Source organism: Mandrillus leucophaeus, unplaced genomic scaffold (assembly GCF_000951045.1).
Source record: "Mandrillus leucophaeus isolate KB7577 unplaced genomic scaffold, Mleu.le_1.0 Scaffold126, whole genome shotgun sequence".
Taxonomy (NCBI): Eukaryota; Metazoa; Chordata; class Mammalia; order Primates; family Cercopithecidae; genus Mandrillus; species Mandrillus leucophaeus.
Window position 1 is genome coordinate 3,782,356 of NW_012100987.1, and position 27,704 is coordinate 3,810,059.

At 37.5% G+C, this 27,704-nt stretch overlaps 1 protein-coding gene across 1 annotated transcript in view; it reads right to left on the bottom strand.

Annotated features, from left to right (window-relative positions):
• Nucleotides 1–27,704, bottom strand: part of PIBF1 (progesterone immunomodulatory binding factor 1) — a 287,209-nt gene that overhangs the window by 259,004 nt on the left and 501 nt on the right. The window contains exons 2-5 of the mRNA XM_011972020.1: nucleotides 26,536–26,834; nucleotides 15,344–15,444; nucleotides 12,050–12,248; nucleotides 9,587–9,706 (exon numbers count right to left, since the gene is read on the bottom strand). Coding sequence (XP_011827410.1) covers nucleotides 9,587–9,706; nucleotides 12,050–12,248; nucleotides 15,344–15,444; nucleotides 26,536–26,787 — 672 coding nt within the window. The 5' untranslated portion in view covers nucleotides 26,788–26,834. The remainder of the gene's footprint in view (nucleotides 1–9,586; nucleotides 9,707–12,049; nucleotides 12,249–15,343; nucleotides 15,445–26,535; nucleotides 26,835–27,704) is intronic.

Here is a 27,704-nt window from a genome sequence, read left to right on the forward strand (position 1 = left end):
CATGGTGAAACTCCGTCTCTACTAAAAATACAAAAAATTAGCCGGGCATGGTGGCTTGTGCCTGTCGTCCCAGGTACTCAGGAGGTCGAGGTAGGAGAATGGCGTGAACCTGGGAAGCAGAGTTTGCAGTGAGCCGAGATTGCGCCACTGTACGCCAGCCTGGGCGACAGAGCAAGACTCCATCTCAAAAAAAAACAGCCGAGTGTAGTGGCGGGCGCCTGTAATCCCAGCTACTTGGGAGGCTGAGGCAGGAGAATCGCTTGAACTCGGAAAGCAAAGGTTGCAGTGAGGCGTGATTATACCACTGCACTGCAGCCTAGGTGACAAGAGCGTGAGTCTGACTCAAAAAAAAAAAAAAAATCTAGTAACTTTATAGTGGTTGCAGCTACTAATATCACGGACCTTCTCCCAAAACATACTATGGCAGTGTATCTTACTGCTTATTGAACAACGTAACACTTCCTTTTATTTGTCAAATTTAGGAAAACTTAGAATCAGTGAACACATTTTCACTGGATATATTTTCGATTTACTCACTACAAAATAAAATATTCATTCCTCTGTAAGGACTTAGAACAGACACCTTGAAACATGGCACCCTGGCATACTGAGTATTTTAACCTGAAGGAAAATTAAGAAAACTGCAGAAACAGGGGGGTCTCCCTGACCTTCTCCCAACCCATCTCTCTTGAAGTGGGCCACAGAAATGAAAATTTCCCTTTCCCCTTTCTCCCTTGAGGCAGGTCATCAAACCTAGGAAGGTCACTCTCTTTCTCCCTCCCCTCTCCCCTAAGGTGACAGGTGTCCCGCCCTATACCCAATGGGAAGGAATGTCACACACACAGGCCAAGAAGAATGTGAACAAACAAGCCTTGCTAAATTCTCCCAGTTGATTACCATCAGATCATACTCTTTTGTCTTCCAATCATACTTATGCATGACTATCCACAAAAATACATTTTCCCCGGGTCTTTTAATTCTCATTTCTGAAGGCTCCCATGTCACGTAAAATTTATATTAAATTATACATATAAATTTATATATACATTTGTTATGCTTTTCTCTTGTTACTCTTTTATTATTGGGGTCTCAGCCATAAACCTCGCAACGGGTGAGGAAAATATATTACTTTTTCTCCTATTACAGTTAAAAGGAAAATTTACTCTTTTGGGTCAAGAAACTTAAAATTAATGACACCATTGGAAAAGTCGAAATTTTCTTGCTACTTCCTTTGGATATGATGGGCATTTCTGTGTTTTTATTGTCTGCTTCAGGCCAACAGTAAGTATATATACACAGCCCACAGACTGAAGAGGAAAGAAACATGAAATACCACTGGGTAAAAAACACTCAGATAAGAACATTCCAAGTAACAAGAGAAAAAACAGAAACCTTCAACTGAAAAACTGACAATTTCATTTAGCACTTTCATAAATTAGGGGTTTGTGATTAGTTTTAAAAGTCCTAGAGACAATGGTTCTCACTGATGACAACTGAACCTCAGTAACCTGACAGTGTCCAATCACCTCTTCAACTTCCCCCAGCCCCATTTAAATAACCCAGATCTTTTTGTAAACCCTCCTCTAGTGATCATAACATTCTCTATCTTCCTTACCCACTTACAAATATATTCTTCAGTTGTTTTTTAAATCGAAATTCAACTTTTTGTGACATAATTAAAACTCTAGCTATTAAGAGATAAATTATCTCACTTCACTAAATTATTATTTTTTAAACCACTATCTAGATATTAAGAAAGTCCCACAGAATTAATCAGGAGTAATTCAATCAACAAACACCCCTGTGTTCTAATAGTTTTCCCAAATATCATAATTACAGAAACATGTATTATAATAAAAAAATGACTCTTTTTATTACATGGATACTAAAGTGGGGAGCCTTAAACATAGTTATAACTGGGTATCCAACAGTACTGCCTACATTATTAGTTAACAATTACATGAATGTCCTTCTGTTGTTGTGGACAATGAGAAAATTCTTACGGTTACAATGTGATTTTAAATACATCAGTTGTGATCTCTCCTATCTTAAGGGAAAAAACAAAAAAAACAAAAAACAAGCCTTCCCTGACTCCATGTTTCCTGTAATTGCCAACTCTCTTTGTTCCTCTACACAGTAGTGTTACTCAGAAAGAATTGTCTATACTCTATGTCCAATTCATTTCCTCCATTCACTCTCAAACACTGTAATCAAACTGTTGACCCTATCCCTCCTCCAGAACTACTCTTGACAAAGTTTTCAATGACCTTGTTAAACACAATGTCAATTCTTAGTCTTCATCTAACTGTACCTATCAACAGCATTTGAAACAGCTAGTCACTCTCTTTTCCTTGACGAACTTTTGCCCTTTGATTTCCCGGACATAAAATTCTCTTAATTTCCCTATTTCACTGGTAACTCCTCCTTCTCTCTCCCACATTGCAACGTTGAAGTGCCCTGGAGCTCAAGCTATGGTCGTCTTCTCTTCTCTGCACTCACTCTCCTTTAGTAATCTCATCTTGGCTTTAAATGTCATCTTTATGCTGATGACTCTTGAATGTTTATCTTCTAAAGTTCACCACCTGTACATCCACATATCTTTGACTGTACATCTAACAGATCTCTCAAACTCAACATGTCTAAGATCCACACTCTTTTGCACTCAAGTCAGCCTCATTCACAATCTACCCATCTCAGCTGAACAGAAATCTATCCTTCCAGTTATTCAAACCAACATTTTTCAGAGTTAATTTGACTCCTATCTTTCTTTAACATCCTCCATCCAATTCATGACTCTACCTTTTTTCTATTGGCTCCACTTTTAATATAAATCCAGAATCTACCACTTCCCTTGCTACCATCTGGATCTGAAACACAATAATCTCTCACCTAGATTACAACAACCTCTTAACAAGTTTCTCTGTTTCCACACTTACAGCTCTACAGTCTATTCTCAGGAGAGAACTTTCTTTAAAAAACATTATCCAGGACAATAGGAAAGTTTAAAAATACTCATTAAAAAAAATTCAATAAATGAAACATTTGTTGACGGTCTACTATGTACCAACTAGAATGATACCTTAAATAGACTTGACTCTTGAACGATATAGGGGTTGGGGTACCAACTCCCATACAGTCAAAAAAAATCCATGTGTAACTTTTAACTCACTGAAAACTTAACTACAAATAGCCTACTGTTGACTGGAAGCCTTACTATAATATAGTCTATTAGCAAATATTTTCTATATTATATGTATTATGTACTGTATTCTTACAATAAAAGCTAGAGAAAGAATATTTTTAAAAAATCCTCAGAAAATACATTTACAGAACTGTACTGTATTATGGATGCTCTAAGTTTTACATAATCTGTTTACAAGATTAATGGTCTGTCCAAAGGGCAACCCAACAGGTGCAGACCTCAATCTGCAATTTAAGCAATTTAACTTTTTCTTACAATGTCATAAATTTTCTCTGCTGCTTGAGAGCTCTTCCAGCATCACTGGTGACACTTCGTATTGTTCCCATGGTGTTATCCAAGGCTTACAGTCCTGCACTAAACATGATGAAAAATAATATGCCAGAACTGCAAGAAATCACTTTTTATTGTGATTCACATTTTACTGGAGAACTGCTCACGTGGGGATGATTAGCATCATACAGTGTTTTAAGCGGATATCCCAAACCCTTGAGTCTACCAGAATAGCCAGGAGGATGCTAAGAAATTATTACAGTAGTAAAGTATGTACTACAGTTAATTTTATGCAGTTATGATTTAATACTGCATCTTTACATTTGTTACATTTGTTTCTACTGAAAATAGCACCATGTAAGGTGTGTTTGTATGCATGCTTTGATAAATTTTAACTTTTGATAATAGATCTGTGTAAATTTTATGGTAGTAAATGATAAAATATAGTACCTACATGTATTTTATGCATTCATTACATAACTTTTTCTTAAATTTTTTCTATATTTCTAGGCTACATAGTTTATATGTGAGTTTTTTCAAATTGTCACAAACTTCCAAAAAATTTTCCAGTATATCTATTGAAAAACAAAATGTGTAAATAAACCTACACAGTTCAAACCCATGTTGTTCAACAGTCAACTGTATATGTCAGATTATGTCAGACCTCTTTCCAAAATCCTGCAACTTTTCATTTCTCTTTAGGTTAAAATCGAAGTCTGTATGATGACCTCAACAGACTCATTACCTCTCTGATCTTAACTACAACTATTCTCCTCCTCCCTTCAAGCATACCAGTCATATTACGCTCCTCAATCTTCCACAAATACCAAAGTACCCCCTTGCCTTTGCATTGGCTGTTCCTGCTATCTAGAAGCTCTTCCCTGAGCTGTCTCAAGGAAGACAGCCTTGTTCTCTCTCTCACTTCCTCAAGGCTTTGTAAACTTCTACACGCTGCTTAATGAGACCTACTAGCCAACCTTATACAATTCTGACAATGCTCTCTTCCCTGCTCTCCATATAGCACTCAATTCACCTTATCTTGAACTATTTTTTTCTTTTTTCTATTGCAGTTATCAACTTCTGTCACACTACATGATTTGCTATTGTTTGCTTTCCCTTTTAAAATACAATACACATCTCACAGATATCCTTTAAAAATATAAACTCCATGATAGCAGGGATTACTGCTTTGTTTAACAAGGTATCCCAAGTACCAAGAATAATGCATGCCGTATAGTAAATGCAGGATAAACATTTATTGAAAGAATTTCATTCTTTATAATAATGATGTGTGGTAGGTATTACGTGTTATCATCCCTATTTTACGGAGGGAGAAGCTGTTAAGATGGGAGACAGGACTGTGTTCTCTACTATTTTGACTACAGTTGAATTTTTTTTTAATTGTTATGTTGCAGAGACGAGAAACTGTCTTTTAATTCCTCAAATAAATAGCAGTAAATAATTTAACGAACCATTTCAAAAAATAAACTCCAGAATATGTGACATTTATTTTAATATTGAGTACTACTATTTATTGTTTACTACATCCTGTTTGGCCAGGTGCGGTGGCTCACGCCTGTAATCCCAGCACTTTGGGAGGCCAATCTCTTGAGGCAGTGGATCTCTTGAGGCCAGGAGTTCCAGACCCGTCTGGCCAAAATGGCGAAATTCTATCTCTACTAAAAATACATAAATTAGCCAGGCGTGGTGACGCATGCCTGTAAGCCCAGCTACTTGGGAGGCTGAAGCACAAGAATCACTTGAACCCAGGAGGTGGAGGTTGCAATGAGCAGAGATGGCACCACTGCACTCCAGCGGGGGTGACAGAGCAAGACTCCTGTTTAAATAAATAAATAAAGCTGTTTAATGATACTGGCTTTGCTTTTTATTTAAAAATATTTTTATTTAAAAATATTTACCTTTTTTCTAGTGTTTGGCAAGTTGACCTGTACCAGGTCCTTGACAGAGCAGAAAAACCACAAACTCTAAGGATGGTCTGAGTTATCTGTGTTCAAGAGAAATCACGCTTCTTGAGAAATCCCAAATATTAAAGTTATTTTAAAAAGGGTGGCTTGATAAAAACAAGGATAGAGAGCTCCTCCAGCCCTCCTACTACACAATAAGAAGTCCTTGAGGGATGCTGAGGTACTATAAGGTGTGTAGAACCAACTCTAAAACCTCGTCTAACTGCCTCTTCCCCAATAACCCCTGTACCACCAAAACCATCCTGCAATAGAGTATAAATGATTTGCCCAAGGCTGCAAAATCACAAAGTGGCCAAACTGAGGCCTTCTCTGTTCTCTACTATTTTGACTACAGTTGAATTTTTTTAAAAAAATTGAACTATCTTTCTAAATGTGCAAAACAGTTTACCTGCACAATATGACATGCTAAGAGAAGAAAAGAAAACAACTGAAGTTTCGAGTGGGGGGCACATCTGCCCCTCTAATTGCTCCTGCTGATATCACAGCTCCTCAGAGGAGAGGAAGGAAGCTGAGCCTTCTTGTTTGGTCTGTAATATTGAATCTACGGCAAGACTTAAGTAAATTCTCTCTAGGACTAATAGTGCAGCAAAGTAGAGCATTAAAAATACAAATTAAATTATAATTATCTATTTCTGGATAATATCATTGATAAAAACTGCCCTTAAAATAGGACATAAATGTTTGTATGCAACTTTGCTAAAATCACGTTTTTACTCTGAAAGGGAAACATAGGCAATGCAATTAAATAAATGAACAAACAGTATTATTTTCTCCATTTGATAGAACAGTTAACATTATATGACCTGGTTATGGTCACACAGTAAATGAGAGTGTCAAAATATCATCTAATGTTCTAATTCTAACCTGCTAGAAAGTAAACTCTAGAAGGGCAGGCATTGCCTCTCTTGGGTTCACTGCAAGCACCTAGCACAGCACCATGCACATCACTGGGGTTAATGTTAGTATCAGTACACATGCTCAGAATAAATATTATGAGAGTTAACTGCACTTGACAAAGAAGCCACGTAAGTAATAAAAGGACAGTAGCTCCATCTCATATCACAAACAAGGCTAACTTGTAATGGAGAACTACAGCAGACCTCATTTGTAAACTACAAGAGTTTTCCTTTTAGAAGAATGAAATCTTTGAAGAAAAACAGCCACCCATTTCCAACTGTTACATGGTAGAATGAATCAATCTACCATTATTTTTTTGTTAGTAGACTATAAATACAAGAGTAATCTAGGATATCTGGTCAATAATATAATCAAGTTAATGATTAGTCCACCCTTCTATGTAAATGTTGATTTATGATTACCATATTCATTGTCTAGGCTGAGATACTTTTGAAAATAAAGGGGTGCTATTAATATTTATTCACAGGAATAATGGCAGCTGTCTTAGGCAAACCAGAACCTATGAGGCACTTTAGTTCAAAGTAAAAGTATTCTCTTTTTCTTCTTTCTTATGGCACCCGCAAGAGATCCCCTACATACGTTGGCCTACATTTCTTGTTTCTTGCCTAAATTTCCTGACAAAGTGATGTTAAAAATAGAGACAAATTATTAAATACTTACGTGCATATGCATCATCTGAGTATATACAGCAATTTTCAGGTATAGCCCATATTAGGATTTCAAAAGCAGTTGATTATAAAAATGACTTGCAACAATAAAAGCTCAACTATGGGATACGTCAATATCATAGACTTGTCTTGTCAATTTTTAAGATGACTACTTCCAATTTAACCTCCTTCCCATTACTTAAGAACTGTAGCAGTCACCATCCCATAGTCCCATTTTTCAATCACTGACTTTTATATTCCTTATCACAAATCTTGAGGGACTCTATAGAAAAAGTTGAAGCTTCTTCCCACTAGCAATCAAAACCATACAAACCTCTGTCAGCTGTTTCAGCTGGCTTTTGTTTGTACTTAATTCTTCTGCTAGGATATTCTTTTTCACTTGTAGTTCACAGATTTCCTTTCTTAATGGATTCATTAGTTCATAGAACCGAACCTTGAAAAAGAAATTAAATTAATAAGCAGTCTTAAATCCAAATTACGATTAAAATTTGCTAATTTGTAGTGCTCTCACTTATCAGTAATAAAGAGACATGCTTACAAAACTACAACAAGACAGTCATTAATGGAACCTAGCCACTAATACTTTCTATCAAGCCTTAATGTTCAATTAACTTCCCTCAAGGGCCAGATGATTTATAACTTCCTATCTTTGACAGTCCTTCCTCCCTTCTACTGACACTCCATTACTACTCATCTACTACTGCTCACTCCACACTATCTGCTTGTAAACTTCCGGAACATATCACAAATATTCAGGAGTCTTGCTCTTGCTGTTTCTTCTGCTAGAGAAGTTCTTCCCCCATATAAATGCATGGCTCATGCCTTGTCTCCCTATAGGTCTCTGACCAAATATCACCTTACTATTAAAGCCCTCCCTGATTTCCCTACCAAATTTAAAGTAGCACTACCTATTTCTCACCCATGCTCTTTTCTCTATAGCACCTTTGACAAACAGATATTCTACATATTTAACTTTTAAGTTAATGGCTGTGTTGCTCCACTTCGACATAAGCTTCATGAGGGCAGGGATTTCTGTCTGGTTTATACACTGCTCTATTTCCAGTGCCTAAAAATATGATAAGCACTCAATAAATACTTGATGAAGAGGTAAAGCGTTTTCTTTATTTTCATCCCAGGCTCTTGGCAAAGCTTTATTTACTGCTGTCCCTGCAGTGGAAGTCTAATCAGAATGGAACAAGAAGTATCTTTCACGTCACTACTTCCATTTAATTCAGGTCTCTCTTTACACATATACTTCTCTCAGAGGAATTTTCCTGCCCTATCTCAGGAAAAAAAAGTGTTCCATCTGACAAGGTCCTATAAAACTAAGAAATCATCAGCAAATTAGGAGAGAGTAATTAGGGGCTATTTCTCATATAGGCATGCAGTCCGAAACTCCTTAACATATGACTGTATTACAAGAATACCATTATTTGGTAAGAGGCAAATCTTAATATTAGCCTTCAACAAAACGAATCTGCATATAATTAAATTAGTTAACGATAATATTGTTTGTGAAAAGAAAACATGTAAGAAGGAATATTAAGAAAACAAACAGCAAAAATATGTGTAACTGCCACCAGTGTGATACTCTATATCTACTGTAAATGAAGCCTCAAAAACAGAATTTGAGGTATTTGTTTTGGACAGTACACTTTGGATAGAAAAACTGTATTTGAGCCTTAAAAAGAAAAAAAACAGCTGAACAAAAAAGGAACTTCATTTTATCAGACATCACTAATCTGAAAATCTTTTCCCAATGAGAACCAAGAATAGCAACCACCACTAGAGGAAAAACAATAGGTAACATTTTTATGTGTTTACTATCTTATAAGCACTATGCTCATAAACATTTTACATACACAGTCATAGTCTTTACAATTATCCCCAAAAGAAAGGCACTGTTATTCCTTTTTACAGATGAAAAAATTCAAGCCTCTTAGGGTAAAATGACATCTATATATTAAAAAGCAGCAGTTCTCAATATATGGTTTTGGGACTTCTGGACTCTGGCCTGCCCGCCACTCTGAGATCCTTTCAGGGAATTCACAAGATCAAAACAACTTTCCTAGTAATTATTAAGATTTTTTCCCTGTTTCATTTTCATTCTCTCATGACTGTTCAGTGGAGTTTGCCAGTGGCTACATGATATATGATGACATTATCACTCTTAAGGCCAATGGAATTGTGTACTTATATATTCTTGTGTTTAAAAAATGTATTAGTTTAAAATTCTAGTATGGTAAATACTAATAGACACAGCTCATATAAAAAAACACACATTGGGGTCCTCAATAATTTTTAGAGTGTAAATGAATGCTGACACCAAAATATTTGAGACCACTGCCATTGATTAATCTTAGCTGTTCCAGATTTGTGTAACCAGCTCAAGATCTTGAGCCAATCTCTCACCACAAAGTTCTTTCTCATCCTATCCCTTTACAATCACGCCAACTCCTCTCTCCCACTATCCCCAACCAACCCCAGGGACTCTATAGAAAAAGTTGAAGCTTCTTCCCACTAGCAATCAAAACCATACAAACCTCTGTCAGCTGTTTCAGCTGGCTTTTGTTTGTACTTAATTCTTCTGCTAGGATATTCTTTTTCACTTGTAGTTCACAGATTTCCTTTCTTAATGGATTCATTAGTTCATAGAACCGAACCTTGAAAAAGAAATTAAATTAATAAGCAGTCTTAAATCCAAATTACGATTAAAATTTGCTAATTTGTAGTGCTCTCACTTATCAGTAATAAAGAGACATGCTTACAAAACTACAACAAGACAGTCATTAATGGAACCTAGCCACTAATACTTTCTATCAAGCCTTAATGTTCAATTAACTTCCCTCAAGGGCCAGATGATTTATAACTTCCTATCTTTGACAGTCCTTCCTCCCTTCTACTGACACTCCATTACTACTCATCTACTACTGCTCACTCCACACTATCTGCTTGTAAACTTCCGGAACATATCACAAATATTCAGGAGTCTTGCTCTTGCTGTTTCTTCTGCTAGAGAAGTTCTTCCCCCATATAAATGCATGGCTCATGCCTTGTCTCCCTATAGGTCTCTGACCAAATATCACCTTACTATTAAAGCCCTCCCTGATTTCCCTACCAAATTTAAAGTAGCACTACCTATTTCTCACCCATGCTCTTTTCTCTATAGCACCTTTGACAAACAGATATTCTACATATTTAACTTTTAAGTTAATGGCTGTGTTGCTCCACTTCGACATAAGCTTCATGAGGGCAGGGATTTCTGTCTGGTTTATACACTGCTCTATTTCCAGTGCCTAAAAATATGATAAGCACTCAATAAATACTTGATGAAGAGGTAAAGCGTTTTCTTTATTTTCATCCCAGGCTCTTGGCAAAGCTTTATTTACTGCTGTCCCTGCAGTGGAAGTCTAATCAGAATGGAACAAGAAGTATCTTTCACGTCACTACTTCCATTTAATTCAGGTCTCTCTTTACACATATACTTCTCTCAGAGGAATTTTCCTGCCCTATCTCAGGAAAAAAAAGTGTTCCATCTGACAAGGTCCTATAAAACTAAGAAATCATCAGCAAATTAGGAGAGAGTAATTAGGGGCTATTTCTCATATAGGCATGCAGTCCGAAACTCCTTAACATATGACTGTATTACAAGAATACCATTATTTGGTAAGAGGCAAATCTTAATATTAGCCTTCAACAAAACGAATCTGCATATAATTAAATTAGTTAACGATAATATTGTTTGTGAAAAGAAAACATGTAAGAAGGAATATTAAGAAAACAAACAGCAAAAATATGTGTAACTGCCACCAGTGTGATACTCTATATCTACTGTAAATGAAGCCTCAAAAACAGAATTTGAGGTATTTGTTTTGGACAGTACACTTTGGATAGAAAAACTGTATTTGAGCCTTAAAAAGAAAAAAAACAGCTGAACAAAAAAGGAACTTCATTTTATCAGACATCACTAATCTGAAAATCTTTTCCCAATGAGAACCAAGAATAGCAACCACCACTAGAGGAAAAACAATAGGTAACATTTTTATGTGTTTACTATCTTATAAGCACTATGCTCATAAACATTTTACATACACAGTCATAGTCTTTACAATTATCCCCAAAAGAAAGGCACTGTTATTCCTTTTTACAGATGAAAAAATTCAAGCCTCTTAGGGTAAAATGACATCTATATATTAAAAAGCAGCAGTTCTCAATATATGGTTTTGGGACTTCTGGACTCTGGCCTGCCCGCCACTCTGAGATCCTTTCAGGGAATTCACAAGATCAAAACAACTTTCCTAGTAATTATTAAGATTTTTTCCCTGTTTCATTTTCATTCTCTCATGACTGTTCAGTGGAGTTTGCCAGTGGCTACATGATATATGATGACATTATCACTCTTAAGGCCAATGGAATTGTGTACTTATATATTCTTGTGTTTAAAAAATGTATTAGTTTAAAATTCTAGTATGGTAAATACTAATAGACACAGCTCATATAAAAAAACACACATTGGGGTCCTCAATAATTTTTAGAGTGTAAATGAATGCTGACACCAAAATATTTGAGACCACTGCCATTGATTAATCTTAGCTGTTCCAGATTTGTGTAACCAGCTCAAGATCTTGAGCCAATCTCTCACCACAAAGTTCTTTCTCATCCTATCCCTTTATAATCACGCCAACTCCTCTCTCCCACTATCCCCAACCAACCCCTGGCAATAACTACTCTGTTGTTTATAATTTTTCATTTTGAGAATGTAAGAAACCACCAGTTCATGATAATTCATTTCTATGGACTATGCAGTCATTAACTTCAAAACCTATTTATGCTTGACTTTGGAGATCAATGGTCATGATCCTTTAAAATTTGGATCTCAAGACCATTCACCATCCATAGCCATAAAATAATGTATCAATTGGGTACTTCAAAAGTAATTGCTACTACATAAATGGTAAATTCTAGTCTGAAAATATATGCTGTAGTTAAAAATGGATGATACTTACAGATACATACTCAGGAATAGAAAGCTGATCTTCAGGAAAAGCTTTTAACTTAATATACTGGTCTTCTGTCAACTCAAAGTCACGCAGATTTCGACGAACATCTCCAGCTTTTTCTCTTAGCTGAAGATTTGTCTCTTCCAGTTGTTTCTGTCTCAACAAAATGGTTTCCATTTCTTGTTTCATTAATTCTTGATATTTGCTACATTAGAGAGAATTTATGGCAGGCTTTGAAAAAGTCTTTGAGATTTAATTTTCTCACAGTTTCCTATTTATATCAACATAAAATTAGGAAATGAGAAGCCTGACAGTATTATTTACTTACTCCAGCAAAATGCTTACTCATAGTAACCAGTTAAATATGAAATGACAACTCCATACTAATTATTAAATATGTAGCCATATAAATTACTAAACAGAGAATTGATATTCTTAAAGAATAACTTTAGAAATTCAAATCATAAAATTATGCATTTTTTCTGCTTAAGGTTTAATGTTAAACATCAAGGACTTTACTTACTAATTTTCATTTCCCTTTTATCCTGATGCTTCAAGGATACCTCTTTAAGATGGTAACACTGAACCACCATAAAGTATTCACTCAACCAATGAGGTGATGAAAACAGTAATCTGCACATACTCATCATTCTCAAAGAATACATGTAGCAGACATTATTGTTAGTTGTCTACTGAAAGACTGTGATCATGAAGGGACAATCTGACATTATTAATCTGTTCTCATGCTGCTAATAAAAGACATACCCAAGACTGGGTAATTTATAAAGGAAAGAGGTTTAATGGACTCAGAGTTCCACGTGGCAGGGGAGGCCTCACAATCATGGCGGAAGGCAAAGGAGAAGCAAAGGCACATCTTACATGGTGGCAGACAAGAGTGCTTGTGCAGGGGAACTCCCATTTATAAAACCATCAGATCTTGTGAGACTTATTCACTATCACAAGAACAGCATGGGAAAGACCACCTCCATGATTCAATTACCTCCCATCAGGTCCCTCCCATGACATGTAGGAATTATGGGAGCTATAATTCAAGATGAGATTTGGGTGGGGACACAGTCAAATCACATCACTGATTTTCCCCTTCCCTACTGTATCAATCCCATTAACAAACATGCTGTTATTTCAATCTTAAAACAAATGAACAAACACAACCACAACTCTTGACCTCATTGTACTTCCCCCTTTGTTAGCCACCCCTTGGAGCAAACTTGCTCAAAAGTTGTCTATACTTATTGTCTCCAAAGCCTTTCCTCTTAAACCCATGATGATCATATTTTTACTGTCTCTAATGAAATCACAATGACATCTAAATTGCAAATGATCAGTTCTTAGCTCTTTTCATCCATGATCTAATGATAGAGTTTGATACAATTCATTTTTCTTTCCTTGAAACATTTTCATCACTTGGCTTCCAAGACACCATATTGTTCATTTTTCTTCTATTTTACTGTGGTTCCTTCTCAGTCTCCTTTTCTGCTCTGTCTTCATGTTGGAGTACTTGGTCCTCTTCTCTGTCTGTATGCACTCTTCCTTGGGGAATTCATCTAGTCTCATGACTTGAATACTGTCTATACCCTAATGATCCCCAGATTTGTACCTCTAGACCAGACTTTTCATATACCTCCACATGGATTTCTAACAAGAAAACTCTAACTTAACATGTCCCAAACTGAACTCCTGCTTTTTACTCACAAAAACTTTTTCTACCATGATTTGCTCCTTCTTAGCTGACAGAAATTCCATTTTTTCATTTGTTCAGGCCAAAATTTTTGATGTAATCCTTGATTCCCCCTTTTCTCTTAAGCCTCACACTGAATCCATCAGCTCTGCCTCCAAAATATACTCAGAATCCAACCTTTCTTTTTTTTTTTTTAACCACCATCAGATATCTTATTACAATAGACTCCTAACTGCCCTCTCAACAGCATCACTGAATCTGATAGGTGTCTTATAGAATTAGAGTAGAAGACCTATAATCGAATACAGTGGTTCTCAAAGTATTGTTCCTGGACCAGCACCATCCGCATCACCTGGGAACCCGGTAAAAATGCAAATTCTCAGGACCCCTCCCAAATCAGAAACTCTGAGGGTGGGATCCAGTAGTCTTTTTTAACAAGCCCTCCAAGTGTTTCTGATACATACTAAAGTTTGAGGTCCACTAATCTAATGTAATAGTGGCTGATAAAAAGGTCTGATAATTTTTTACAATATTAGTTTAGTAAAATCTTAAAAAGGGAAAACATACCTATTTTACACATTTACCTGTAACTAAAACACAGAACTAAACATTCACATTTTTACATAGGATCCAGATACTTTGAATACAGAGGTATGCTTTGATTTTGTGTAAATCCAAGTTCAATTTCTTTACAATGGCATGAGATCCTAAAAGATACTTAGGAAGAAACCAATGAAGGTATCTTTTATGGATTTGATATTTGCTCTCAATCTTAAAACTTGTGTTGCTTATATTTAATCTCTCTTTTTTTTTTTTTTTTGAGACGGAGTCTCGCTCTGTCGCCCAGGCTGGAGTACAGTGGCGCGATCTCGGTTCACTGCAAGCTCCGCCTCCCGGGTTCACGCCATTCTCCTGCCTCAGCCTCCCGAGTAGCTGGGACTACAGGCGCCCGCCACCTCGCAGAGCTAGTTTTTTGTATTTTTTAGTAGAGACAGGGTTTCACCGTGTTAGCCAGGATGGTCTCGATCTCCTGACCTCGTGATCCGCCCGTCTCGGCCTCCCAAAGTGCTGAGATTACAGGCTTGAGCCACCGCGCCCAGCCATATTTAATTTCATAATTTTTTTAGTTCCTTTTATTGAACCTTTCCAAAGAATTTGATTGTTTATATAATTTTTAATTACATTACATAAGTATAATTGCCATAGGCATATTTAAGCTTGATAAGCCCACAACTGAGCTAGAGAAAGTATGCAGGAATAATAGAAAGTACTTCAAGCCAGGAAAGCCCAAAGGGCCATGAGAATCAATCAGTATGTTGAGTAAAAGAAGAAAGGTTAATGGTGGTCAGTTCAGAGAGCTTCCTTTATCATATATGGTTTATACTGACCAATTGTTTGTTGAATGAATGTTGAATTTTGACTTTCTGTATTTTATGCATTGTATCAAGTATCCTACTTTTTTTGTGGTCTAGGTGTAAAAATTATTGCTATCTCTGACTTAAAATTTCTCTATTTTAGCTTACAATCACAAACATGAACAGGCAATAAAATTACTTTTAATTGCTAACTAGATATCGTTTTTTTAAAAAACCGTTTCTTACCTGGCATCTTTCTGTTGAAAAGCCAATTGGTTGTCTAATCTCAATGTTAGTAGCTGCTTCTGGTGAAGTGCGTCATTAAGTTTCTCCTCCAACTCTTCAATCTTAATAAAGAGAAAAAGATCAATTACATGTTCAATTTTCAAATTTGTCATAAAGAAAAAATTTCAGTTTCAATAATAAACATATTTTAAAGACACTTAAAAGAAACAGGCTAAAAATGGATAAAGGCACCAGGCACAGGGGCTCACGCCTATAATTCCAGCACTTCGGGAGGCCAAGATGAGAGGCTTACTTGAGCCCAGGAGTTCAAGACCAGCCTGGGCAACAATGTGAGACCTCATCTCTACAAAACAATTTTTTAAAATTAGCTGCATGTGGTGGTGTGTGCCTATAGTCCCAACTACTTCAGAGGCTGAGGTATGAGGACTGCTTGAGCCCAGGAGATTGAGGCTGCAGTGAGCCATAATCTTGCCACTGCACTACAGCCTGGACAACAGAGAGAGGCCCTATCTCAAAACAACAATAACAGAACACAAAATAGGGTTGAGATTTTTTAAAAATGGTTGTATCCACAAAGACTGTTATGCTATAGTTTGAAACTGCTGCCTCATAAATTTTTTTTTTGGTCAAGCTGTCATTAAGACTTTTTTTTTTCCTCTCTCTTAATTCATTCTCACTGAGAAGCTCACTGACCACTGGGATTTCATGTTGGTGCCTTGTTCAAGTAATTATTTCCAAGCCAGGCACTGAATTTATATTCCAGATCTATGTATCTGACTACTATACATCTTCAATGGATCATCACAAAGGTGATGCTATAAACATCCAAAACAAAAGGAATAATCAACCTCACCTAATCCTGTATTCCCCGTATCTCTGGCCTCTACAGCAACAACAACAACAACAACAACAACAACAAAAAAAAAAAGCACAAAAAAACTTGACTCGTGTTTGATACCTTAGTTCTCCCTAACTCCTGATTCTGATCAGAAATCAGTATTTTGTTGTTGAGTTTACTTCATGAATAGCTGTCAAAACAGTATCATCCTCTTTAATACCTACTGAAAAATCTTCAGTTAGACCCTTATCATCTCTCACCTGGACTATTATAAGAGCTTCTTCATTGGTTTTCCTGCCTTCAGTTTTTGTGTTTGTTTTTTGAGATGGGGTCTCACTCTGTCACCCAGGCAAGAGTGCAGTGGTACAACTTTGGCTCACTGCCACCTCCTCCTGCCAGGCTCAAGTGATTCTCCTGCTGCAGCCTCCCCAGTAGCCGGGATTACAGCCAGGCCCCACCACACCCAGTTAATATTTGCATTTTTAGTAGAGAAGGGATTTTGCCATGTTGGCCAAGCTCGAACTCCTGACCTCAAGTGATCAGTCCACCTTACCCTCCCAAAGTGCTGGGATTACAGGCGTGAGCCACCGCGCCCGGCCTCCTGCCACCAGTTTTGTCAGTCTCCAAATCTATATTCCTTTATCTTATGTTTAAAAAATGCTCAAAAATTTATTTTCTGCTGGGTGCGGTGGCTCAGGCCTGTAATCCCAGCACTTTGGGAGGCCAAGGTGGGCGGATCACTTGAGGTCAGGAGTTCAAGATCAGACTGGCCAGCATGGTGAAACTCCATCTCTACTAAAAAAAAATACAAAAATTAGCTGGGTGTGGTGGTGGGCCCCTGTAGCTCCATCTACTCAGGAGGCTGAGGCGGGAGAATCACTTGAACCTGGGAGACGGAGGTTGTAGTGAGCAGAGATGGCACCACTGCGCTCTAGCCTGGGTGACAGAGCAAGACTCCGTTTCAAAAAAACAAATTATTTTCCTAGTTTTAAATTCTTCAGAGGATCCTGTCTTCAGAATAAATTCTAAACACGGTGGCGTAATACTGTGGTATTTCTTGATCTAGTCAACCACTTTTGTCGCTAGCTTAAAAGGAAACTCCATTTCAGCCCAAATAAGTGCTTGCCATCCCCCAAGTATGCTGTGCTTTCTCAAGCACTTGGATTTTGCTCTTAGTCTATTTAGAAAATTCCTTATTCCCTTTGCTTCAACCAAGACAATTACTGTTTGCCCCTTAAAATACATGAATTTCGGACCGGGTGCGATGGCTCACACCTGCAATCCCAGCACTTTGGGAGGCTGAGGTGGGCGGATCATGAGGTCAGGAGACCGAGACCATCCTGGCTAACATGGTAAAACCCTGTCTCTACTAAAAATACAAAAAATTAGCCGGGCGAGGTGGAGTCCTAGCTACTCGGGAGGCTGAGGCAGGAGAATCACTTGAACCCGGGCGGTGGAGCTTCCAGTGAGCCGAGATCGTGCCACTGCACTCCAGCCTGGGCAACAGAGCAAGACTCTGTCTAAAACAAATGAACAAACAAACAAAAATAGATGAATTTCACAGCCAACCCATAATATATGCAAGTGAACCCCTCCTCTTGCATCGTCAAGTCCCTCTTCTCTACCGAATCATTCTATCGCCAAGCAAATGCTCCCTTGATCACATCATTCTCTTTGCTACAGCACCATTTCTCTGTTGGTCTTCAGAGCAAAACTGCAATATAGTTTTTACCCCATACTACTCCAGTGAAACTATTCTTGTTAGAATCCATAATGCCCTGTCCATTGTTTTTTCCTACATATTTATCTTATTTGACAGCATGGCTTGCACTCTCTTTTAGCTTCCATGATACTCTTCTCTAATTTTATTAACTCACTAAATAGTCTTAAGCTTTCTAGGCTCTTCAGCTGGTTTCTCTTCCGCTACATCATTTCTGAATGTTGGACTACCCCTTTGACTTACTTTATAGCCCTCTATTCTCCCTAGGAAATATCATACAAACCCATGGCTTGAGGTGTCACCTATATGCTGATGTATATTTCTATCTTTCTATCTATCTATCTATCTATCTATCTATCTATCTATCTATCTATCTACCTATCTACCTACCTACCTACCTAAGAGTGTGTATGTGATGGACTCCTATCTGTGTGAGTTTGTGTGTGTGTGTGATGGATGCCTCCTAAACTCTAACTGACAATTACATTTAGGAATCTATAAGTTACATCTTCAAAACTGAACTTATTTATGTATTTTCCCTCCCAGATCAGTTTTCTCCCAGCCTTCCATTCTTATAAATGGCCCCAGTTAAATAAGCCAAAAACAGGAATCTAACATTAGGCAACAACCTAATAACTCTTCTGCTTCTGTCTTGTCCGCCCTTAGTCTATTATTTTAGTGCCATTTTGAATACAGAAATCAGGACATGTAACTCTAACTGCTAAAATTTGCCAATAGCTTTTCTGACTATAGTCTAAAGCAAGAGTTAAAAAATGGTGATGGGCTAAATCCAGCCCATGAGGAAAATCTGATGGGGCACAGGTAGCCTATAAAGCGTAAAATATTTTCTGTCTTGGCCATAAAAAAGAGGACCTCTGTCATATTCATTGGCATACATCCAGCAACATCTCAATAAATAACTTAAATCAAAATAAAATATAAAATAAACACATTCTTCATAATTACTATTTCCCAAATCAAGGATACTGCTATATGTTGAGCATCCCAAACCCTAAAATCTGAAATTCAAAATGCTCCAAAGTCTGAAACTTTTTGAGCGTCACTATGACACTCAAAGGAAACGCTCAGTGGGCCATTTTGGATTTCAGATTTTCAGATCTGGGATGCTCAACTGGTGTAACACAAATATTCCCAAATTTAAAAAAAGAAATTCAAAAATCTGAAATACTTCTGGTCCCAAGCATTTCAGATAAGAAACAACCTGTATCACAAGGAAAAAAAAAAACAAAAAACAAAACAAAAAAATAACCACATTTTTTTCAGGGTTTCAACTTTTACAATTTCAATTAACTTCTAAATTAACTCCCATACCTCAGGGACAAGCTGGGAAATGCATCCATTTCCCAGGTAATAAGGAACCCACAGATCTCTAATGACAGATAAACAAAAAGAGTTTGGGGCATTTAAAAAATTGAAAGAACTCAATTCTGTGGCTCAAGCTGTAAACTTAGCACTTTGGGGGGCCAACGTGGGAGGACTGCTTGAAGCCAGGAGTTTGAGACTAGCCTGTGCAACATAGTGAGACCCTATTTCTACAAAAAATAAAAAAAATTAGCTGGGTGTGGTGGTGCACGCCTATAGTCTCAGCTGCTCAAAAGACTGAGATGAGAGGATTGCTTGAGCCCAGGAATTTGAGGCTGCAGTTAGCTGTGATCATGCCACCACACTCCAGCCTGGGTAACACAGTGAGACCCTGTCTAAAAATTTGAAAGGCAAGAACAGAGAAGAGGAAAGGAATAAAGAAGTACAATAAGGAAGGAAATCTAGGCAGCAATAGATGGAAATAAAAGTGCAAAGCTAACAATTCTCTAGTATCAGGAAGTTTGGCCCGAACAGCTACTCTTCTGAGTAGCTTTTTTACATTCTTTCAGTTAACAAGCAGCTGAGTGGGAAGTGCTTTTAAAGTTTTCCTGGATCTGCTTGTTCTGTTTTTAGACATGGAGAAATCAAATGAATATGGCCAAGACTATTCCTAGTACATAAAGCCATGTATCCATAAACATTTGTATTGCTGCCATAATGGAGTGGGACACATTAGATTCAAATATTTTCTAACTAAAAAGATTTTGATGGGTAGAAGAAAAAACTTACTTGCCTCCCAACATCAAACCTTCCCTTCTTTCTAACATACTCTGGTTTTTATTAGTAACAACATGTCCAGTTAGCTTCCTATCCTGTGTAGGAAGGGGTGGTCATGCTATTTAATATTAGTCAATTGAGGCCACTGGCTTGAACTTCTGGAAGAACTCTTTAAAGAGGATTGACTCATTTGGCACATGCCCCCTTTTCCACTACTCTTCTCCTTATTATTGTCTGTTACATGTACACACTATTGGAGGCAGATGAGCTATCTTACGATTTCAGGTGAAAAGCGCATGTTAAAAATAGCTGAGGTTGAAATGAGCCTGGGTTCCTAATGCGATCAAGGAGTAATCATATGAGGTCTACTAAATTACCTATTTTTGGATTTTTGTTATACCAAAGAAACAAAATCCTTCTCTTGCTTAAGCCGTGGTTTCTAGGTCTCTGTTACCAGCAACCACCATTTTCCAAGTCTCTGGTATTAACTGCTGAACTTAATCCCTGAAGCCCTGGGCAGTTGGTTCAATCTCTTTCCAAAATAGAAATATCTATATTATTTATTAACAGTTGACTATTCAGGACTACTTAAATGCTTCCAATGACAGGAAGCTCAGAAACTTAAGATAAGGCCATTTCAATGTTAATAGCAGTAACAGGTTTACGTTGAGCAGAAATCTACTTTTCCTGTGACTTCCAACCATTATCATGGAGTTATAGTCTAGTGACGAAAATGTATTTTTCATAACGTTAGCAAATGATGCTCAATAAGCTTTGGTGAATGAATGACCAACTAAAAATACCATTCTTTCAAGACCTAGGCTTTAGGGTTCCTGCCCAGGCTAAAAAGTGTATGGCATGGCTGGGTGCAGTGGCTTCACACCTGCACTTTGGGAAGCCGAAGTGGGTGGATCGCTTGAGGCCAGGAGTTCAAGACCAGCCTGGCCAACATAGTGAAACCCCCATCTCTACCAAAAATACAAAAATTAGCTGGGCATGGTGGTGCGGGCCTGCAGTCCCAGTTACTCGGGAGGCTGAGGCACAAGAATCACTTGAACACAGGAGGTGAAGGTTGTAGTGAGCTGCTATCATGTCACTGCACTCCAGCCTGGGCGACAGAGTGAGCCTCTGTCTCAAAAAAAAAAAAAAAAAAAAAATTAAAAGAAAAAAGTATATGGCGGCACTACCAAATTGAGCCCCTTTCTTCTTTGCTTAAAAATTCAGAGAGGATGTGACCAGACAGATTTGAACCAAAGACCATGTGGTGTTACCAGATTCATTAGGATTTTGCGGACCCTGTTCATTTCAAAATATCCCATGAACTTTCTTTGCTTTCTTCTAGAGCTGGACCTCACTGAAACACCAAAAAACAAATAGGTCTAACACCAGGAGTCCAATATACTTCTGAGTCCTCACAATCGACCAGAGAGACAAAATTCGGTGGAGTATACTAGCTTTAGAATCAAGGCTCACAAGAAACAGTGTAGCACTTTCTGTTCATCTGGAGTGCTTCACACATACAGACAAAAGACAAGACATAACTAAACATATAATAACACACACGAATAAAGGTGTTATTTTAAAACATAAAAAGAAATGTCACATACTCATTTATACATAAATAAGTGAAAAATATATATGTAATGTGTGTAGTGCTGTTTGCCTAAGGTGGTATTCCCAGGGGATGTTTTTTTTAATATATATATACACATACACATACACACACACACACACACATTAATGCACATATACATATCTTTAATATTTTTAAAATATTCTTTCATCAACTCTAGACCTACATTTTCTCATATTGTAACATCTCTAAAATTGGAATGCATTTTACAATCTAAGGCACTTAATAATTTAACTGGCAGTTTTTAACCTTAGCAATGCATGTAATGATGAATCTTACAATAGAGGTGCTTTAGGTTCAATAAATTATGGAAGGCTAACTCTACAATAGGTATTTCTTGATATATTTGAGAGCAAACATCTTATTCCTAAGGGGTCTTCAAGCAGAAAATCCTGAGTGCTCATTTGATAGAGAAAAAACTCCACTAATATACAGCAGGATAGCTATTTTGGAGAGAACCTGGCAGTACACTTAAATGAAGCAGACGTTTATATATGTCAAAACATGCTCGCAGAGGTCCAGAAGAGAAATGTCTAATGCTGCATGTGTTGGCAAGGAGCTGGAGGCAATCTGGATGCCTAGCAATGTAGGAGTAGATAGACTGGTAGATGCACACAAAAATTATATAAGAGTTGGAAGCAAACGACTAGATGTACACAAAGTAACAGATAATTTCAAAAACAGTGCTGAGTAGAAAAAGAGATAAGAACAAAAACAAAGCATACAATTTATATTTCTGTAAAGTTAAAATAAAAGATACACATTCTCAATACACGTAAACAAAACATTAAAATGTTTGCATTAAGAAACGGAAGAAGGGAATGAGCTATAGGAATAAAAAGAATAAATACATTATATAAACAGTGGCCTTCCAGGGATCAATGATGATTATGTGTCAAACTCAGGAAAATGACTAATTTAATCTTCCTCATTTTCAGTCAAACTAGAAAACCACAACAAAACTACATTAAGCACCATGGAAGTAGAAAAATAATAATACTGTGCTGAGTAAGTACAGCTACAAATAAAATAATATGTAAATAGTAAATATATTGTTAGTATATACCAGGCATGTATGAGCTTACATACATTGATAAATCCTCCCAATAATTCCATGGAATAAATACTATTATCATTCTATAGGAAATCAGGGAATAAACAAGTTAAGGAATTTAGTAAGGCTGGAATTCAAAACCCAAACTGTGTGCACCTAGAACTGTAATTTGGATTTGTTACACTAGAGAGCCTGTCACGAATCAGCCAACATTTCTATAATATAAAGCTTACATCTAAAAAGAAGCAAAGCCGTTGACAACCAAGCATAATGCAAGCTGAAGACAAATAATAAAAGAGGTGGCCGAATAAAATATAAGTCTGGATATGGCATATAGGCGGCACTTAATAAAATACTTGCTGACTGAGTGGGTGAATTAATGAGTGGGAGATAACCTCAGGTTGATTCAATGAGTTGCACCAAAGATCTGGAGAGGTGACGGTAGATGGAGTTCACGTGAAATGCAAAAAGAGTAAGGGAATACGGATGGGAAACCACTGGATGCATGGATAAATTACCAAGTGACCGAGACTAGAGAGGTGACTGTATATGGTACCTAAAAGAAAGTGTTTGGAGCTTCACTTGTGTAGAGTATAGGCTTTAGACCTCCTAGGTTTGAATCCTATCTGGCTCTATCACTTTCATCTGAATGGCCTTGGGTATGCTATTAACCACCTAGTGGTTTTGTTTTATCTGAGCAAAATGGGGTTCAGTCATTCATTTAAAAAACAGCTGGGCACTTATTTTGTGGCAGGCGCTGTTCTAAGTGCTGGAAATACAACCATGAATACAAAAACATCCTTGTCCTCACGGACCTCATAGTCTATTCACAAGTAACAAACAAATTCAGTCTGATGGCCATAAAAGGCACAGAAAATGAAAGGGATGAAATAGATAAGGATACCATGTTAGTTGATAACAACAACAGCTAATACTTACTGTGGGCTTATTTTCTGTGTCCCCTCAAAATTCGTATATTGAAACCTAATCACCAATGTGAGTAGCAGGAAGTGGGGGCCTTTGGGATGATTAGGTTATAAGGGTAGAACCCTCATTGTTGGGATTAGTGCCCTTATAAAAGTGATCCCAGAGAGCCAGCTTACCTTTGTGCCATAGGAGGACACAGTAAGAAGTATGCAACCTGGGAGAGGGCCCCCATCAGAACCTTACCATATGAGCACCCTTATCTTGGACTGTCTTGCTTCCAGATCTGTGCAAAATAAATTTTTGTTGTTTATAAGCTACCCAGTCTATGGTATTTTGTTATAGCTGACCAAATGGACTAAGACACTAAGTAACTGGTACTATCTAACTTACTGTATGATTCATTTAATATAATGGTTCAGGGAAAGCCTCCTCCCCTAAAAGTACCTATCTTTCACAGGGTTGCTATGAGGCTTAAATGAGGCAACACTTAAAGGTTCTTAGAACAATGTCTGGCACAGCATAAGCACTCAATAAATGTTAGCCATTCGTGTATTTTTTAAAAGTTTACCTAAACTGGTCCTTTACTTCATCAAGATTGAGGCTTTGGGTAACTATGAGAGGCATGGTCAAGAAATTTTTCAGTGGCAGGATACTGAAGTAAGTTGGCATACATAGTCAAGAACTAAAATAGGAGACAGACTTATCAAGTGAGATAGTCTAAGTGAAACAATAAAATGTGCAGGTAGAAAGAGCTGGACCAAGAGGAAAGATGATGGGTTTACCATGGGAAAGAAAAGATGTTCTCAGTGACAGTAGGAAAGAACTCTTTGGTCTTTCTGAAATCGCTGTAAAGTTCTCATAGCTAGTGACAACTTTATAAATCTTACATCAAATCCTATAACTGTCGATAACCACACAAGGACAAAAAACAATGACTAGAACATCTTTAATTTGTATGGCAAACATCGTTTGCTAATGATTATGGAATCTGAATTTATGCATCTTATTATGACAAAGTAACTATAAAATAGACAGACACAGTATGTAGCAAAAGAAATGTACCAAAGAAACCAAATTTCCAGAGCAAAGATAATTATAATTTTGGCTGGTCAGGTGCGGTGGCTCACGCCTGTAATCCCAGCACTTCGGAAGGCAGAGGGAGGCGGATCACGTAAAGCCAGGAGTTCGAGATCAGCCTGGCCGACACGGCAAAAAACCCTGTCTCTATTAAAAATACAAAAATTAGCCAGCCATGGTGGCAGGCGCCTGTAATCCCAGCTACTCGGGAGGCTGAGGCAGGAGAATCACTTGAATCTGGGAGGAGGAGGTTGCAGCGAGCCGAGGTCACACCACTGCACTCCAACCTGGGCAACAGAATTAGACTCTATCTCAGGAAAAAAAAAAAAATTGTAATTTTGATTCTCCCTATCAAATCAGTCATATCAGTTAGTGCTAAATGAAGTAGCAAACAACATGGTGAGAAAATACATCTAAGGAAATATACTTCCACTTTGGGAGGCCGAGATGGGGGGATCACCTGAGGTCAGGAGTTCCAGACCAGCCTGGCCAACATGGTGAAACTCCATCCCTACTAAAAATACAAAAAAAATTACCTGGGCGTGGTGGTGAGCACCTGTAATCCCAGCTATGTGGGAGGCTGAGGCAGGAGAATTGCTTGAACCCAAGAGGCAGAGGTTGCAATGAGCCCAGATTGCGCCACTGCACTCCAGCCTGGGCGACAGAGCAAGACTGTCTCAAAAAAAAAAAAAAGAAAAGAGAAAATATACCTCATATGTGCTAGATTTTTAAAACTGAGTCTACAAAAGTAATTAATCCATATCTACCTTTAAATCACTCCATATTTCAATATTCAAATTATTATCATTTTGAGCTAGGGTCTTGCTCTGTCACTCAGGCTGGAGTGCAGTGACACGACCTCAGCTCACTGTAATCTCTGCCCCTGGATTCAAGTGATTCTCCTGCCTCAGCCTCAGGAGTAGCGGGACCCATAGGTGGAGCACCACCACGTAGGGCTATTTTATTTTATTTTATTTTATTTTATTTTTTTTAGTAGCAAGGTGGTCTCACCATGTTGCCCAGGGTGGTCTCGAACTCCTGAGCTTGACAGCAATCCACTGGCCTCAGCATCCAAAGTGCTGGGATTACCGGTGTTGGCCACTGCACCCGGCCTCCAATTATTATTATTATTATTAGTTTTTGAGATAGTCTTGCTCTGTTGCCCAGGCTGAAGTGCAGCGGCGCGATCGTGGCTCACTGCAAACTCCACCTCCTGGGCTCAAGCGATTCTCCTGCCTCAGCCTCCCGCCTCAAGACTCCTGAGCAGCTGGGATTACAGGCACCTGCCATCACGGCTGGCTTTTTTTTTTTTTCAGTAGAGCTGGGGTTTCACAAGGTTGGCCAGGCTGGTCTCAAACTGCTGACCTCAGGTGATCCAACTGACAGATAAAACTGTATTTGTCAGGTACAACATAATGTTTTGAAATATATATACATTGTGAAATGGTTAACTCTAGCTAATTAACAAATGTTTTACCTCACATAGTTATTTTAGTAATGAGAACACTTAACATCTGATGTGTTTTTCAAGATTACAATGTCATTAACTATAGTCACCATGCTGCACAATAGATCTCTTGAATGTATTCCTCCTATTCAACTGTAATAATGTATCCTTTGACCAACATCTCCCCAGTCCTCCTTTACCCCAACCACATCAGCCCTTGGTAACCACCATTCTATTCTCTACTTCTATGAACACCAAAATTATTTAAAGGCTATACTTGTCAAGAAATATAAATGTATCATTTCAAGTTCAGATAATGTGTGTGTGTATTTCTTATTTACCTGCCATTTGAAGACAATAAAGCATACAGAAAACAAAATTTAAACCTGATCTTACCTTTGTAAGATAATCCACTTTCAAATTGTCGATCATCATAGTTTTCTGGGATAGCTCAATTTTTAGTAACTGAATATTATGAAGTAGTTCTTTTCGTTCAATTAGCTGCCTGGTGATTTTGACTTTACCCTCTCGCTCTTCTGATGAGGAAATATCGTCCGTAGGAACTGTTGTTTCTAAACTAATATCTTCAGATTCTAGAGAACTAGAGATGTTCACTTTTTTTGACTCCTTTGAAATTTTTCGAGACATTTTTATTATTATGAATCAGTTTTCTTCTCTAATTCGATTTTAGTATTCTGTAGGTTAAAAAACAACATTAATTTAAAAATTAACTGCAGAAATCATGGACCGTATTGAAGAGAGACTAAGGGTTCCTTAAATAAATATTAGGCAATTTAGTGCACCCCTAATCTAGAACAGATTATTGCAGTAAGTTAGTGCTCAAATCAAACACATTAATTCCTACTACGAACTCAGTCTTCGAGGAACTTTAAAGAAACAAAACAAACAAACAAAAAACAACAGTTCCTGGGGGGAGGAATCTTATTTGGACGAAACAAAGAAATGTACAAGATGAAGAAAAAAGCCCATTATAATCAAGAATGGCACTACTAAGAGCAACATATGCTCAAAGATAACAGAAATCACGACTGAGTTGGTCAGGCAAAGGTTACACGGAGGTAGTACTTAGACTCTTGAAAGACTTGGACAGGCATAGTAAAGAGGAGAAATCATGCAGTTATTAACGATACGTGAGTGGAAGTAAAAAAATAAAGCCAAGTCTTGGAATAGTTACTCCTTCCATTCCCCCCCATCCCCAAAACACACACACACACACACACACACACACACACCCCCCCTTAACGATCAAGACTAGAGGGCCTCATAATGTCAAAATATGGCTGGATTTTATTCTATAGGCAATGAGTCATCACTGAAAGTTTTTTAAATAGGGAAAACAGGGAGACAAAAACATTTTTTATAGATAGCAGAATGAAAACAACAGGGTATAACAAAAGTTAAAGAAATTCTAAATATAACTTCTTACTCTTTCATAAGAATGTTAGCAACTACCTTGTTTTAATACCTCATGATATAACAAATTATGCTATTAAATATTTCAGTTTTTCTAAACTGAATGATAAGGAAAGGTGTATGGAGTGGAA